A 16,945-nucleotide genomic window follows, 5' to 3' on the forward strand; every position below is an offset into this window, starting at 1 on the left:
GTATTATGTTTATTTATTTGAAACTGAACAATTCACAAATAATACAATATGTCTGGACGTGGAAAGGGAGGCAAAGCCAAATCTAAGGCCAAGAGCAGGTCGTCCCGTGCTGGACTTCAGTTCCCTGTCGGTCGTATCCACAGACTATTGAGGAAAGGCAACTATGGAGAGAGGGTAGGCGCTGGAGCCCCTGTTTATCTCGCCGCTGTTATGGAATATTTGGCCGCTGAAGTTTTGGAATTGGCAGGTAATGCTGCCCGTGACAACAAGAAGAGCAGAATCATCCCCCGTCACCTCCAGCTGGCCATCAGAAACGACGAGGAACTGAACAAACTGCTCTCCGGTGTCACCATTGCCCAGGGTGGCGTACTGCCAAACATCCAGGCTGTTCTATTGCCCAAGAAGACTCAAAAGGCTGCAAAATAAATAATTTAGTTCTTTGAACTATCGGATATAACGGCCCTTTTCAGGGCCACCAACACTTTTCAAAAAGATTCTTAAATTGATGTGTGTACTTGCACTATAAAACAACTAAAACTGAGTTTATAACCACCCCCCCCCCACTCCCTCAGCTTCCCTATATGCCTTTTTTTTCGGCCGGACATAAATACGTGTATTACTATACACAATAACTATGCAATTCAAGAATTAATATGCATTTCACAAAAACAAAAACAAAAAATATAAAAAAAAAAAAATAAAAAAAAAATAAACAACGTTAAAAAACGCAGCCACGCGAGGGCATCGTAGAGTTTCAGTTATCTGTTGTGTGTGTAGAATTCTGGCCCTCTACTAAATGTGCATATACTTATCCGTGCATTTTCCTGTGGGTTGTATGTTTACTAACGCGAGTCCATATAACTCATTTTAAGTATGTGTTTTATGCAGGCTAGTTCTCGATGAAAAGTAGAATGGAGTACTAATTCAAAGAGAATCAATTTCCCATTTACCACGTACTATAACTATTGCACACAAGATAAATAGATTCTTAAAAAAATAATTTGTATTTTTTAAAATTAGTTTGTTACTAAAATATTTTTTGTAAAAACCATGATAAATGCTTGTAGTAATAGTATGTACTAATTGCTACAGAAATGTGACTAATTGTGAGTGACATCAGATGTAAGTTGGTGAATCTAATTAACTATTAATGTAATTGTTTTTGATAATCTTGATAACATGTCATCAAAGCTCAAACATGAATAGAATGGTGGATTGAAAGTTTTCCCAATTCCTCCAATGAAATTACCTGAATGATAACCAATCACAGTGAGTTTTATTGCTTCGACCGACCAATAATGAACTTGCTTGTCAAATTTATACGACGACAAAAGCCGACCCTCAAGGCTACAGTATTATCACCGTTCGGTTATTGAAATCATACATCGTTCGTAATGGCTCGTACAAAGCAAACCGCTCGTAAGTCCACCGGAGGAAAGGCTCCAAGGAAACAACTGGCAACTAAGGCTGCTCGTAAGAGCGCACCCGCTACTGGAGGAGTCAAGAAACCACACAGATACAGACCTGGAACTGTCGCATTGAGAGAAATCAGAAGATATCAAAAGAGCACCGAGCTTCTCATCAGAAAACTCCCATTCCAGAGATTAGTCAGAGAAATCGCTCAGGACTTCAAAACTGATCTCAGATTCCAGAGCTCCGCCGTCATGGCACTCCAGGAAGCTAGTGAAGCTTACTTGGTCGGTCTTTTTGAAGACACCAACTTGTGCGCCATCCACGCCAAGAGAGTCACAATCATGCCCAAGGACATTCAGCTTGCACGCAGAATTCGCGGAGAACGTGCTTAATGTGTGACTTTTCACATTATGAAAACGGCCCTTTTAAGGGCCACACAAATCTTCAAAAAAAGATTTTTAAGTTGATATGTAATCCAGTCTAATAATACACGAATAAAAAATGTAACACACCCTTTTTTTACACCTGTCTGTACCTAGAAAACACCAAGTAATTGCGCCTAATAAATAAAGGCATACCGTTCAACAACCATCTTTCCCTTTCCGAAAAAGTTTTTATCTCACATATTTTGTATAAGTTTATACGTGTACAAATATTCTCTATCTATTTTTCATAAAATGTGATTTCAATAGACCAAATTGCTTTCTCGTCATAGCGTTGACGGATTTACAATACACATGAACTCATTCCATTTATACATTTGGAATAAAAATGTAATCGTTGTGTGCAACTTTCATGCATTTCGTGGTAATTTTTTTTTAATAAATATGTGTTCATATATGAATGTAAGTGTATCTCTGTCCATGGAAACACCTTCCCTTTATGTTTAAAAATTCTATTATTACATCTATATTAACTTTTTCCTTTTCTTCATATAAAATTATCAAAGACTAATGTCATTTTTTTTTCTGATACTTTTTATTCGTTATTTTTTTTTTTATCATAATATTTTTTTTTTCTTTTTAAGGGTCAATTCGCGTTTACTTTCTGAACAATACACATCTTAACACATTATACATTGGCCGTATAAGTGAATACGTAAAGCCGGTTACTAAGAGTTAGCACTACTCACACCTTTCAGCAATTCTCTATAATACCTTAGTATTTTAATTATCACCTCATAAAATTCCTTAAGCCCTGTCGTCTGAACCGGAGAATTTCGCTCAGCCATAAACACAATATATTTTTTATTATCATTATCACTTTTTTGTTATATATAAATTTTTTTTTTTTGCTTTATTTTTGCATTCTGTGCACTCACCGGATACACAATCCAGACATTCGCTCGCATTTAAGTGGACCTTTTTCATAATTGAAAAGTCCGACACCGATCTTCACTGCAATGAAATAAAAAGAAAAAAGAAAATAAATAGGATAAATTCCCCCGTATAAAGGACCGTCAATAGTCTGACTTCCAACACAGTAGTATATTGAAAAACTTTCTCTGTTATTTTAAAATAATCGAAACAGAAAGAAATACAGAAATTTGGCATTATTCTGCGACCTGGTGCGTTTTACAGCGGCTACATGCACACACACACACACACACACACACACACATATATATATATATATGCGAATTTATGTCAATGCATTGAGTTATAAGGCGATGTGCCTTATAAGTTATCTGCACATATGTGCAAATAACTATGTTGTTTTATAAATCATGTTTAAACATGCGTTGTCTGTGTGTACGATTTGTGAAACGTCTATTATTTGCCGTGAATTATTTCCTATATTTGAAAAATTGAGCCCCCTTTTTTTCTTTCTTACAAAACATTCCATTCCTCGTCACACACAAACTGTCCAATGAAAAGTTACTTAACAAATACTTGATTGGCTTTCTATCACGGTCGCGCTAGTTATATATATTATTTTTGTCCTGCCGGCATCAATCATGTACCGATATAGTTTTATTACATAATTACCATGTCGGGTCGCGGTAAAGGAGGTAAAGGACTAGGAAAAGGAGGCGCCAAACGACACAGGAAAGTTTTGCGTGATAACATCCAAGGTATCACCAAACCAGCTATCCGTCGTCTTGCACGAAGAGGTGGTGTCAAACGTATCTCTGGGCTTATCTATGAAGAGACTCGTGGTGTGTTGAAAGTTTTCTTGGAAAATGTAATTCGTGATGCAGTCACCTACACCGAGCATGCCAAGAGAAAAACTGTCACAGCTATGGATGTCGTCTATGCCCTGAAGAGACAAGGACGCACTCTATACGGCTTCGGAGGTTGAGCAGCTTCCATTAGAAATAACAACAACGGCCCTTTTCAGGGCCACCAAAATATTTCAAAAAGATTCTGATATTGATGTTATATGCAGCAAATAACTTCTCTAATTAAAACACCCATGGCATACAACAATAACATTTTGAGAATAATGTTTATCATTTTATTGTTATAAATCACTGCACAGTAGACACCCAAGAAAAAACATATCTATGTACAACAACATTCACTATTAAAACTGCTCAAAAAAACAACTATTGACTAAGACTGTGTATTGCACATGCCGATTAGTGAGTAGTGTTCAGTGTCGATTTCACACATTTCGTTGTAGTAAGGTGAACGCTAATGTACTTTTACCGCCGATTTTATTATTTTCAATTAAAAAATTCAAACATCTGTACATGTATCGTAACTATCTACACTTTTTGAAAGAAATCATATTTATTTTATTGAGCCTGACTTGTAATCAACTTATTAGATGCGTGGCTTTCATATGTAAAGGAGTTGATTCTACGGCGAAGAAATCTTTTCAGTCTTATTTTTCTGATTATACGATTTCTGTGTGCATTTGTTCTTATTCAAGTTCAAAGTATAAACAGTTTTGCAACGTATCAACATAAGAATCTTTTTGAAAGATTTTGGTGGCCCTGAAAAGGGCCGTTAAGTATGAAGACCGTCACTGCAAGTTTATTTGCTGCTGGTGTACTTTGTGACGGCTTTGGTCCCTTCGCTAACAGCGTGTTTGGCTAATTCTCCCGGCAACAGAAGACGTACAGCAGTCTGAATCTCCCGAGATGTAATAGTTGATCTTTTATTGTAGTGAGCCAGACGCGAAGCCTCGGCGGCGATTCTCTCAAAGATATCATTGACAAAACTGTTCATGATTGACATTGCCTTTGAAGAGACACCAGTGTCCGGATGGACTTGTCGGAGAACTTTGTAGATGTAGATTCCATAAGACTCCCTTCTCCTTCTCTTCCTTTTCTTGTCACCTCCGGCACGTGCAGCTTTCGTCTTGGTCACGGCCTTCTTTGCTCCTTTTGATCCAGTTGCTTTAGGCGGCATATTTAATCTCTGATAATAACACAGTGAATAATACCCACTAGTTCGGTCTAATTTCAATTTAAAACGACCAAGTGGATTGAAATTATGTTTGCGCGAACCTCGCGGAAAACACCAAGTACAAGCCAGAACAGTGATACTGATTGGTTCATACATATGATATCATTCCAATCCGTTTGCATCTATAAATGGAAAATTGCATATTTTAAGTATTATGTTTATTTATTTGAAACTGAACAATTCACAAATAATACAATATGTCTGGACGTGGAAAGGGAGGCAAAGCCAAATCTAAGGCCAAGAGCAGGTCGTCCCGTGCTGGACTTCAGTTCCCTGTCGGTCGTATCCACAGACTATTGAGGAAAGGCAACTATGGAGAGAGGGTAGGCGCTGGAGCCCCTGTTTATCTCGCCGCTGTTATGGAATATTTGGCCGCTGAAGTTTTGGAATTGGCAGGTAATGCTGCCCGTGACAACAAGAAGAGCAGAATCATCCCCCGTCACCTCCAGCTGGCCATCAGAAACGACGAGGAACTGAACAAACTGCTCTCCGGTGTCACCATTGCCCAGGGTGGCGTACTGCCAAACATCCAGGCTGTTCTATTGCCCAAGAAGACTCAAAAGGCTGCAAAATAAATAATTTAGTTCTTTGAACTATCGGATATAACGGCCCTTTTCAGGGCCACCAACACTTTTCAAAAAGATTCTTAAATTGATGTGTGTACTTGCACTATAAAACAACTAAAACTGAGTTTATAACCACCCCCCCCCACTCCCTCAGCTTCCCTATATGCCTTTTTTTTCGGCCGGACATAAATACGTGTATTACTATACACAATAACTATGCAATTCAAGAATTAATATGCATTTCACAAAAACAAAAACAAAAAATATAAAAAAAAAAAAATAAAAAAAAAATAAACAACGTTAAAAAACGCAGCCACGCGAGGGCATCGTAGAGTTTCAGTTATCTGTTGTGTGTGTAGAATTCTGGCCCTCTACTAAATGTGCATATACTTATCCGTGCATTTTCCTGTGGGTTGTATGTTTACTAACGCGAGTCCATATAACTCATTTTAAGTATGTGTTTTATGCAGGCTAGTTCTCGATGAAAAGTAGAATGGAGTACTAATTCAAAGAGAATCAATTTCCCATTTACCACGTACTATAACTATTGCACACAAGATAAATAGATTCTTAAAAAAATAATTTGTATTTTTTAAAATTAGTTTGTTACTAAAATATTTTTTGTAAAAACCATGATAAATGCTTGTAGTAATAGTATGTACTAATTGCTACAGAAATGTGACTAATTGTGAGTGACATCAGATGTAAGTTGGTGAATCTAATTAACTATTAATGTAATTGTTTTTGATAATCTTGATAACATGTCATCAAAGCTCAAACATGAATAGAATGGTGGATTGAAAGTTTTCCCAATTCCTCCAATGAAATTACCTGAATGATAACCAATCACAGTGAGTTTTATTGCTTCGACCGACCAATAATGAACTTGCTTGTCAAATTTATACGACGACAAAAGCCGACCCTCAAGGCTACAGTATTATCACCGTTCGGTTATTGAAATCATACATCGTTCGTAATGGCTCGTACAAAGCAAACCGCTCGTAAGTCCACCGGAGGAAAGGCTCCAAGGAAACAACTGGCAACTAAGGCTGCTCGTAAGAGCGCACCCGCTACTGGAGGAGTCAAGAAACCACACAGATACAGACCTGGAACTGTCGCATTGAGAGAAATCAGAAGATATCAAAAGAGCACCGAGCTTCTCATCAGAAAACTCCCATTCCAGAGATTAGTCAGAGAAATCGCTCAGGACTTCAAAACTGATCTCAGATTCCAGAGCTCCGCCGTCATGGCACTCCAGGAAGCTAGTGAAGCTTACTTGGTCGGTCTTTTTGAAGACACCAACTTGTGCGCCATCCACGCCAAGAGAGTCACAATCATGCCCAAGGACATTCAGCTTGCACGCAGAATTCGCGGAGAACGTGCTTAATGTGTGACTTTTCACATTATGAAAACGGCCCTTTTAAGGGCCACACAAATCTTCAAAAAAAGATTTTTAAGTTGATATGTAATCCAGTCTAATAATACACGAATAAAAAATGTAACACACCCTTTTTTTACACCTGTCTGTACCTAGAAAACACCAAGTAATTGCGCCTAATAAATAAAGGCATACCGTTCAACAACCATCTTTCCCTTTCCGAAAAAGTTTTTATCTCACATATTTTGTATAAGTTTATACGTGTACAAATATTCTCTATCTATTTTTCATAAAATGTGATTTCAATAGACCAAATTGCTTTCTCGTCATAGCGTTGACGGATTTACAATACACATGAACTCATTCCATTTATACATTTGGAATAAAAATGTAATCGTTGTGTGCAACTTTCATGCATTTCGTGGTAATTTTTTTTTAATAAATATGTGTTCATATATGAATGTAAGTGTATCTCTGTCCATGGAAACACCTTCCCTTTATGTTTAAAAATTCTATTATTACATCTATATTAACTTTTTCCTTTTCTTCATATAAAATTATCAAAGACTAATGTCATTTTTTTTTCTGATACTTTTTATTCGTTATTTTTTTTTTTATCATAATATTTTTTTTTTCTTTTTAAGGGTCAATTCGCGTTTACTTTCTGAACAATACACATCTTAACACATTATACATTGGCCGTATAAGTGAATACGTAAAGCCGGTTACTAAGAGTTAGCACTACTCACACCTTTCAGCAATTCTCTATAATACCTTAGTATTTTAATTATCACCTCATAAAATTCCTTAAGCCCTGTCGTCTGAACCGGAGAATTTCGCTCAGCCATAAACACAATATATTTTTTATTATCATTATCACTTTTTTGTTATATATAAATTTTTTTTTTTTGCTTTATTTTTGCATTCTGTGCACTCACCGGATACACAATCCAGACATTCGCTCGCATTTAAGTGGACCTTTTTCATAATTGAAAAGTCCGACACCGATCTTCACTGCAATGAAATAAAAAGAAAAAAGAAAATAAATAGGATAAATTCCCCCGTATAAAGGACCGTCAATAGTCTGACTTCCAACACAGTAGTATATTGAAAAACTTTCTCTGTTATTTTAAAATAATCGAAACAGAAAGAAATACAGAAATTTGGCATTATTCTGCGACCTGGTGCGTTTTACAGCGGCTACATGCACACACACACACACACACACACACACACACACACATATATATATATATATGCGAATTTATGTCAATGCATTGAGTTATAAGGCGATGTGCCTTATAAGTTATCTGCACATATGTGCAAATAACTATGTTGTTTTATAAATCATGTTTAAACATGCGTTGTCTGTGTGTACGATTTGTGAAACGTCTATTATTTGCCGTGAATTATTTCCTATATTTGAAAAATTGAGCCCCCTTTTTTTCTTTCTTACAAAACATTCCATTCCTCGTCACACACAAACTGTCCAATGAAAAGTTACTTAACAAATACTTGATTGGCTTTCTATCACGGTCGCGCTAGTTATATATATTATTTTTGTCCTGCCGGCATCAATCATGTACCGATATAGTTTTATTACATAATTACCATGTCGGGTCGCGGTAAAGGAGGTAAAGGACTAGGAAAAGGAGGCGCCAAACGACACAGGAAAGTTTTGCGTGATAACATCCAAGGTATCACCAAACCAGCTATCCGTCGTCTTGCACGAAGAGGTGGTGTCAAACGTATCTCTGGGCTTATCTATGAAGAGACTCGTGGTGTGTTGAAAGTTTTCTTGGAAAATGTAATTCGTGATGCAGTCACCTACACCGAGCATGCCAAGAGAAAAACTGTCACAGCTATGGATGTCGTCTATGCCCTGAAGAGACAAGGACGCACTCTATACGGCTTCGGAGGTTGAGCAGCTTCCATTAGAAATAACAACAACGGCCCTTTTCAGGGCCACCAAAATATTTCAAAAAGATTCTGATATTGATGTTATATGCAGCAAATAACTTCTCTAATTAAAACACCCATGGCATACAACAATAACATTTTGAGAATAATGTTTATCATTTTATTGTTATAAATCACTGCACAGTAGACACCCAAGAAAAAACATATCTATGTACAACAACATTCACTATTAAAACTGCTCAAAAAAACAACTATTGACTAAGACTGTGTATTGCACATGCCGATTAGTGAGTAGTGTTCAGTGTCGATTTCACATTTCGTTGTAGTAAGGTGAACGCTAATGTACTTTTACCGCCGATTTTATTATTTTCAATTAAAAAATTCAAACATCTGTACATGTATCGTAACTATCTACACTTTTTGAAAGAAATCATATTTATTTTATTGAGCCTGACTTGTAATCAACTTATTAGATGCGTGGCTTTCATATGTAAAGGAGTTGATTCTACGGCGAAGAAATCTTTTCAGTCTTATTTTTCTGATTATACGATTTCTGTGTGCATTTGTTCTTATTCAAGTTCAGAGTATAAACAGTTTTGCAACGTATCAACATAAGAATCTTTTTGAAAGATTTTGGTGGCCCTGAAAAGGGCCGTTAAGTATGAAGACCGTCACTGCAAGTTTATTTGCTGCTGGTGTACTTTGTGACGGCTTTGGTCCCTTCGCTAACAGCGTGTTTGGCTAATTCTCCCGGCAACAGAAGACGTACAGCAGTCTGAATCTCCCGAGATGTAATAGTTGATCTTTTATTGTAGTGAGCCAGACGCGAAGCCTCGGCGGCGATTCTCTCAAAGATATCATTGACAAAACTGTTCATGATTGACATTGCCTTTGAAGAGACACCAGTGTCCGGATGGACTTGTCGGAGAACTTTGTAGATGTAGATTCCATAAGACTCCCTTCTCCTTCTCTTCCTTTTCTTGTCACCTCCGGCACGTGCAGCTTTCGTCTTGGTCACGGCCTTCTTTGCTCCTTTTGATCCAGTTGCTTTAGGCGGCATATTTAATCTCTGATAATAACACAGTGAATAATACCCACTAGTTCGGTCTAATTTCAATTTAAAACGACCAAGTGGATTGAAATTATGTTTGCGCGAACCTCGCGGAAAACACCAAGTACAAGCCAGAACAGTGATACTGATTGGTTCATACATATGATATCATTCCAATCCGTTTGCATCTATAAATGGAAAATTGCATATTTTAAGTATTATGTTTATTTATTTGAAACTGAACAATTCACAAATAATACAATATGTCTGGACGTGGAAAGGGAGGCAAAGCCAAATCTAAGGCCAAGAGCAGGTCGTCCCGTGCTGGACTTCAGTTCCCTGTCGGTCGTATCCACAGACTATTGAGGAAAGGCAACTATGGAGAGAGGGTAGGCGCTGGAGCCCCTGTTTATCTCGCCGCTGTTATGGAATATTTGGCCGCTGAAGTTTTGGAATTGGCAGGTAATGCTGCCCGTGACAACAAGAAGAGCAGAATCATCCCCCGTCACCTCCAGCTGGCCATCAGAAACGACGAGGAACTGAACAAACTGCTCTCCGGTGTCACCATTGCCCAGGGTGGCGTACTGCCAAACATCCAGGCTGTTCTATTGCCCAAGAAGACTCAAAAGGCTGCAAAATAAATAATTTAGTTCTTTGAACTATCGGATATAACGGCCCTTTTCAGGGCCACCAACACTTTTCAAAAAGATTCTTAAATTGATGTGTGTACTTGCACTATAAAACAACTAAAACTGAGTTTATAACCACCCCCCCCCCACTCCCTCAGCTTCCCTATATGCCTTTTTTTTCGGCCGGACATAAATACGTGTATTACTATACACAATAACTATGCAATTCAAGAATTAATATGCATTTCACAAAAACAAAAACAAAAAATATAAAAAAAAAAAAATAAAAAAAAAATAAACAACGTTAAAAAACGCAGCCACGCGAGGGCATCGTAGAGTTTCAGTTATCTGTTGTGTGTGTAGAATTCTGGCCCTCTACTAAATGTGCATATACTTATCCGTGCATTTTCCTGTGGGTTGTATGTTTACTAACGCGAGTCCATATAACTCATTTTAAGTATGTGTTTTATGCAGGCTAGTTCTCGATGAAAAGTAGAATGGAGTACTAATTCAAAGAGAATCAATTTCCCATTTACCACGTACTATAACTATTGCACACAAGATAAATAGATTCTTAAAAAAATAATTTGTATTTTTTAAAATTAGTTTGTTACTAAAATATTTTTTGTAAAAACCATGATAAATGCTTGTAGTAATAGTATGTACTAATTGCTACAGAAATGTGACTAATTGTGAGTGACATCAGATGTAAGTTGGTGAATCTAATTAACTATTAATGTAATTGTTTTTGATAATCTTGATAACATGTCATCAAAGCTCAAACATGAATAGAATGGTGGATTGAAAGTTTTCCCAATTCCTCCAATGAAATTACCTGAATGATAACCAATCACAGTGAGTTTTATTGCTTCGACCGACCAATAATGAACTTGCTTGTCAAATTTATACGACGACAAAAGCCGACCCTCAAGGCTACAGTATTATCACCGTTCGGTTATTGAAATCATACATCGTTCGTAATGGCTCGTACAAAGCAAACCGCTCGTAAGTCCACCGGAGGAAAGGCTCCAAGGAAACAACTGGCAACTAAGGCTGCTCGTAAGAGCGCACCCGCTACTGGAGGAGTCAAGAAACCACACAGATACAGACCTGGAACTGTCGCATTGAGAGAAATCAGAAGATATCAAAAGAGCACCGAGCTTCTCATCAGAAAACTCCCATTCCAGAGATTAGTCAGAGAAATCGCTCAGGACTTCAAAACTGATCTCAGATTCCAGAGCTCCGCCGTCATGGCACTCCAGGAAGCTAGTGAAGCTTACTTGGTCGGTCTTTTTGAAGACACCAACTTGTGCGCCATCCACGCCAAGAGAGTCACAATCATGCCCAAGGACATTCAGCTTGCACGCAGAATTCGCGGAGAACGTGCTTAATGTGTGACTTTTCACATTATGAAAACGGCCCTTTTAAGGGCCACACAAATCTTCAAAAAAAGATTTTTAAGTTGATATGTAATCCAGTCTAATAATACACGAATAAAAAATGTAACACACCCTTTTTTTACACCTGTCTGTACCTAGAAAACACCAAGTAATTGCGCCTAATAAATAAAGGCATACCGTTCAACAACCATCTTTCCCTTTCCGAAAAAGTTTTTATCTCACATATTTTGTATAAGTTTATACGTGTACAAATATTCTCTATCTATTTTTCATAAAATGTGATTTCAATAGACCAAATTGCTTTCTCGTCATAGCGTTGACGGATTTACAATACACATGAACTCATTCCATTTATACATTTGGAATAAAAATGTAATCGTTGTGTGCAACTTTCATGCATTTCGTGGTAATTTTTTTTTAATAAATATGTGTTCATATATGAATGTAAGTGTATCTCTGTCCATGGAAACACCTTCCCTTTATGTTTAAAAATTCTATTATTACATCTATATTAACTTTTTCCTTTTCTTCATATAAAATTATCAAAGACTAATGTCATTTTTTTTTCTGATACTTTTTATTCGTTATTTTTTTTTTTATCATAATATTTTTTTTTTCTTTTTAAGGGTCAATTCGCGTTTACTTTCTGAACAATACACATCTTAACACATTATACATTGGCCGTATAAGTGAATACGTAAAGCCGGTTACTAAGAGTTAGCACTACTCACACCTTTCAGCAATTCTCTATAATACCTTAGTATTTTAATTATCACCTCATAAAATTCCTTAAGCCCTGTCGTCTGAACCGGAGAATTTCGCTCAGCCATAAACACAATATATTTTTTATTATCATTATCACTTTTTTGTTATATATAAATTTTTTTTTTTTGCTTTATTTTTGCATTCTGTGCACTCACCGGATACACAATCCAGACATTCGCTCGCATTTAAGTGGACCTTTTTCATAATTGAAAAGTCCGACACCGATCTTCACTGCAATGAAATAAAAAGAAAAAAGAAAATAAATAGGATAAATTCCCCCGTATAAAGGACCGTCAATAGTCTGACTTCCAACACAGTAGTATATTGAAAAACTTTCTCTGTTATTTTAAAATAATCGAAACAGAAAGAAATACAGAAATTTGGCATTATTCTGCGACCTGGTGCGTTTTACAGCGGCTACATGCACACACACACACACACACACACACACACACACACACACATATATATATATATGCGAATTTATGTCAATGCATTGAGTTATAAGGCGATGTGCCTTATAAGTTATCTGCACATATGTGCAAATAACTATGTTGTTTTATAAATCATGTTTAAACATGCGTTGTCTGTGTGTACGATTTGTGAAACGTCTATTATTTGCCGTGAATTATTTCCTATATTTGAAAAATTGAGCCCCCTTTTTTTCTTTCTTACAAAACATTCCATTCCTCGTCACACACAAACTGTCCAATGAAAAGTTACTTAACAAATACTTGATTGGCTTTCTATCACGGTCGCGCTAGTTATATATATTATTTTTGTCCTGCCGGCATCAATCATGTACCGATATAGTTTTATTACATAATTACCATGTCGGGTCGCGGTAAAGGAGGTAAAGGACTAGGAAAAGGAGGCGCCAAACGACACAGGAAAGTTTTGCGTGATAACATCCAAGGTATCACCAAACCAGCTATCCGTCGTCTTGCACGAAGAGGTGGTGTCAAACGTATCTCTGGGCTTATCTATGAAGAGACTCGTGGTGTGTTGAAAGTTTTCTTGGAAAATGTAATTCGTGATGCAGTCACCTACACCGAGCATGCCAAGAGAAAAACTGTCACAGCTATGGATGTCGTCTATGCCCTGAAGAGACAAGGACGCACTCTATACGGCTTCGGAGGTTGAGCAGCTTCCATTAGAAATAACAACAACGGCCCTTTTCAGGGCCACCAAAATATTTCAAAAAGATTCTGATATTGATGTTATATGCAGCAAATAACTTCTCTAATTAAAACACCCATGGCATACAACAATAACATTTTGAGAATAATGTTTATCATTTTATTGTTATAAATCACTGCACAGTAGACACCCAAGAAAAAACATATCTATGTACAACAACATTCACTATTAAAACTGCTCAAAAAAACAACTATTGACTAAGACTGTGTATTGCACATGCCGATTAGTGAGTAGTGTTCAGTGTCGATTTCACACATTTCGTTGTAGTAAGGTGAACGCTAATGTACTTTTACCGCCGATTTTATTATTTTCAATTAAAAAATTCAAACATCTGTACATGTATCGTAACTATCTACACTTTTTGAAAGAAATCATATTTATTTTATTGAGCCTGACTTGTAATCAACTTATTAGATGCGTGGCTTTCATATGTAAAGGAGTTGATTCTACGGCGAAGAAATCTTTTCAGTCTTATTTTTCTGATTATACGATTTCTGTGTGCATTTGTTCTTATTCAAGTTCAGAGTATAAACAGTTTTGCAACGTATCAACATAAGAATCTTTTTGAAAGATTTTGGTGGCCCTGAAAAGGGCCGTTAAGTATGAAGACCGTCACTGCAAGTTTATTTGCTGCTGGTGTACTTTGTGACGGCTTTGGTCCCTTCGCTAACAGCGTGTTTGGCTAATTCTCCCGGCAACAGAAGACGTACAGCAGTCTGAATCTCCCGAGATGTAATAGTTGATCTTTTATTGTAGTGAGCCAGACGCGAAGCCTCGGCGGCGATTCTCTCAAAGATATCATTGACAAAACTGTTCATGATTGACATTGCCTTTGAAGAGACACCAGTGTCCGGATGGACTTGTCGGAGAACTTTGTAGATGTAGATTCCATAAGACTCCCTTCTCCTTCTCTTCCTTTTCTTGTCACCTCCGGCACGTGCAGCTTTCGTCTTGGTCACGGCCTTCTTTGCTCCTTTTGATCCAGTTGCTTTAGGCGGCATATTTAATCTCTGATAATAACACAGTGAATAATACCCACTAGTTCGGTCTAATTTCAATTTAAAACGACCAAGTGGATTGAAATTATGTTTGCGCGAACCTCGCGGAAAACACCAAGTACAAGCCAGAACAGTGATACTGATTGGTTCATACATATGATATCATTCCAATCCGTTTGCATCTATAAATGGAAAATTGCATATTTTAAGTATTATGTTTATTTATTTGAAACTGAACAATTCACAAATAATACAATATGTCTGGACGTGGAAAGGGAGGCAAAGCCAAATCTAAGGCCAAGAGCAGGTCGTCCCGTGCTGGACTTCAGTTCCCTGTCGGTCGTATCCACAGACTATTGAGGAAAGGCAACTATGGAGAGAGGGTAGGCGCTGGAGCCCCTGTTTATCTCGCCGCTGTTATGGAATATTTGGCCGCTGAAGTTTTGGAATTGGCAGGTAATGCTGCCCGTGACAACAAGAAGAGCAGAATCATCCCCCGTCACCTCCAGCTGGCCATCAGAAACGACGAGGAACTGAACAAACTGCTCTCCGGTGTCACCATTGCCCAGGGTGGCGTACTGCCAAACATCCAGGCTGTTCTATTGCCCAAGAAGACTCAAAAGGCTGCAAAATAAATAATTTAGTTCTTTGAACTATCGGATATAACGGCCCTTTTCAGGGCCACCAACACTTTTCAAAAAGATTCTTAAATTGATGTGTGTACTTGCACTATAAAACAACTAAAACTGAGTTTATAACCACCCCCCCCCCACTCCCTCAGCTTCCCTATATGCCTTTTTTTTCGGCCGGACATAAATACGTGTATTACTATACACAATAACTATGCAATTCAAGAATTAATATGCATTTCACAAAAACAAAAACAAAAAATATAAAAAAAAAAAAATAAAAAAAAAATAAACAACGTTAAAAAACGCAGCCACGCGAGGGCATCGTAGAGTTTCAGTTATCTGTTGTGTGTGTAGAATTCTGGCCCTCTACTAAATGTGCATATACTTATCCGTGCATTTTCCTGTGGGTTGTATGTTTACTAACGCGAGTCCATATAACTCATTTTAAGTATGTGTTTTATGCAGGCTAGTTCTCGATGAAAAGTAGAATGGAGTACTAATTCAAAGAGAATCAATTTCCCATTTACCACGTACTATAACTATTGCACACAAGATAAATAGATTCTTAAAAAAATAATTTGTATTTTTTAAAATTAGTTTGTTACTAAAATATTTTTTGTAAAAACCATGATAAATGCTTGTAGTAATAGTATGTACTAATTGCTACAGAAATGTGACTAATTGTGAGTGACATCAGATGTAAGTTGGTGAATCTAATTAACTATTAATGTAATTGTTTTTGATAATCTTGATAACATGTCATCAAAGCTCAAACATGAATAGAATGGTGGATTGAAAGTTTTCCCAATTCCTCCAATGAAATTACCTGAATGATAACCAATCACAGTGAGTTTTATTGCTTCGACCGACCAATAATGAACTTGCTTGTCAAATTTATACGACGACAAAAGCCGACCCTCAAGGCTACAGTATTATCACCGTTCGGTTATTGAAATCATACATCGTTCGTAATGGCTCGTACAAAGCAAACCGCTCGTAAGTCCACCGGAGGAAAGGCTCCAAGGAAACAACTGGCAACTAAGGCTGCTCGTAAGAGCGCACCCGCTACTGGAGGAGTCAAGAAACCACACAGATACAGACCTGGAACTGTCGCATTGAGAGAAATCAGAAGATATCAAAAGAGCACCGAGCTTCTCATCAGAAAACTCCCATTCCAGAGATTAGTCAGAGAAATCGCTCAGGACTTCAAAACTGATCTCAGATTCCAGAGCTCCGCCGTCATGGCACTCCAGGAAGCTAGTGAAGCTTACTTGGTCGGTCTTTTTGAAGACACCAACTTGTGCGCCATCCACGCCAAGAGAGTCACAATCATGCCCAAGGACATTCAGCTTGCACGCAGAATTCGCGGAGAACGTGCTTAATGTGTGACTTTTCACATTATGAAAACGGCCCTTTTAAGGGCCACACAAATCTTCAAAAAAAGATTTTTAAGTTGATATGTAATCCAGTCTAATAATACACGAATAAAAAATGTAACACACCCTTTTTTTACACCTGTCTGTACCTAGAAAACACCAAGTAATTGCGCCTAATAAATAAAGGCATACCGTTCAACA

General features: G+C 37.4%; 4 protein-coding genes and 3 pseudogenes across 4 annotated transcripts; 4 read left to right on the top strand and 3 right to left on the bottom strand.

Moving 5' to 3' along the window:
• Window positions 1-3,402: 3,402 nt before the first annotated feature.
• LOC148600477 (histone H4) lies at window positions 3,403-3,714 on the top strand. Its single transcript, XM_088558175.1, has one exon. The coding sequence runs from the start codon at window positions 3,403-3,405 to the stop codon at window positions 3,712-3,714; it is 312 nt and encodes a 103-aa protein (XP_088414301.1).
• Window positions 3,715-4,394: 680 nt separating this feature from the next.
• On the bottom strand, window positions 4,395-4,772 carry LOC148600478 (histone H2B pseudogene; annotated as a pseudogene).
• Window positions 4,773-8,385: 3,613 nt separating this feature from the next.
• Window positions 8,386-8,697, top strand: LOC148600479 (histone H4). Its single transcript, XM_088558176.1, has one exon. The coding sequence runs from the start codon at window positions 8,386-8,388 to the stop codon at window positions 8,695-8,697; it is 312 nt and encodes a 103-aa protein (XP_088414302.1).
• A 678-nt stretch (window positions 8,698-9,375) lies between these two features.
• LOC148600480 (histone H2B pseudogene) lies at window positions 9,376-9,753 on the bottom strand (annotated as a pseudogene).
• A 254-nt stretch (window positions 9,754-10,007) lies between these two features.
• LOC148600481 (histone H2A-like) lies at window positions 10,008-10,385 on the top strand. Its single transcript, XM_088558178.1, has one exon. It carries the CDS (start codon window positions 10,008-10,010, stop codon window positions 10,383-10,385), a length of 378 nt encoding a protein of 125 aa, XP_088414304.1.
• A 2,984-nt stretch (window positions 10,386-13,369) lies between these two features.
• LOC148600482 (histone H4) lies at window positions 13,370-13,681 on the top strand. The gene has a single exon (XM_088558179.1). It carries the CDS (start codon window positions 13,370-13,372, stop codon window positions 13,679-13,681), a length of 312 nt encoding a protein of 103 aa, XP_088414305.1.
• Window positions 13,682-14,361: 680 nt separating this feature from the next.
• LOC148600483 (histone H2B pseudogene) lies at window positions 14,362-14,739 on the bottom strand (annotated as a pseudogene).
• Window positions 14,740-16,945: the final 2,206 nt, after the last annotated feature.

The sequence above is a fragment of the Perna viridis genome, chromosome 13 (assembly GCF_037379345.1).
Source record: "Perna viridis isolate PV_CMFRI_1.1 ecotype Kerala chromosome 13, ASM3737934v1, whole genome shotgun sequence".
NCBI lineage: Eukaryota > Metazoa > Mollusca > Bivalvia > Mytilida > Mytilidae > Perna > Perna viridis.

Coding starts and splice junctions, on each gene's coding strand:
- LOC148600477 (XM_088558175.1), top strand. CDS start 3,403: ATGTCGGGTCGCGGTAAAGGAGGTAAAGGACTAGGAAAAGGAGGCGCC.
- LOC148600479 (XM_088558176.1), top strand. CDS start 8,386: ATGTCGGGTCGCGGTAAAGGAGGTAAAGGACTAGGAAAAGGAGGCGCC.
- LOC148600481 (XM_088558178.1), top strand. CDS start 10,008: ATGTCTGGACGTGGAAAGGGAGGCAAAGCCAAATCTAAGGCCAAGAGC.
- LOC148600482 (XM_088558179.1), top strand. CDS start 13,370: ATGTCGGGTCGCGGTAAAGGAGGTAAAGGACTAGGAAAAGGAGGCGCC.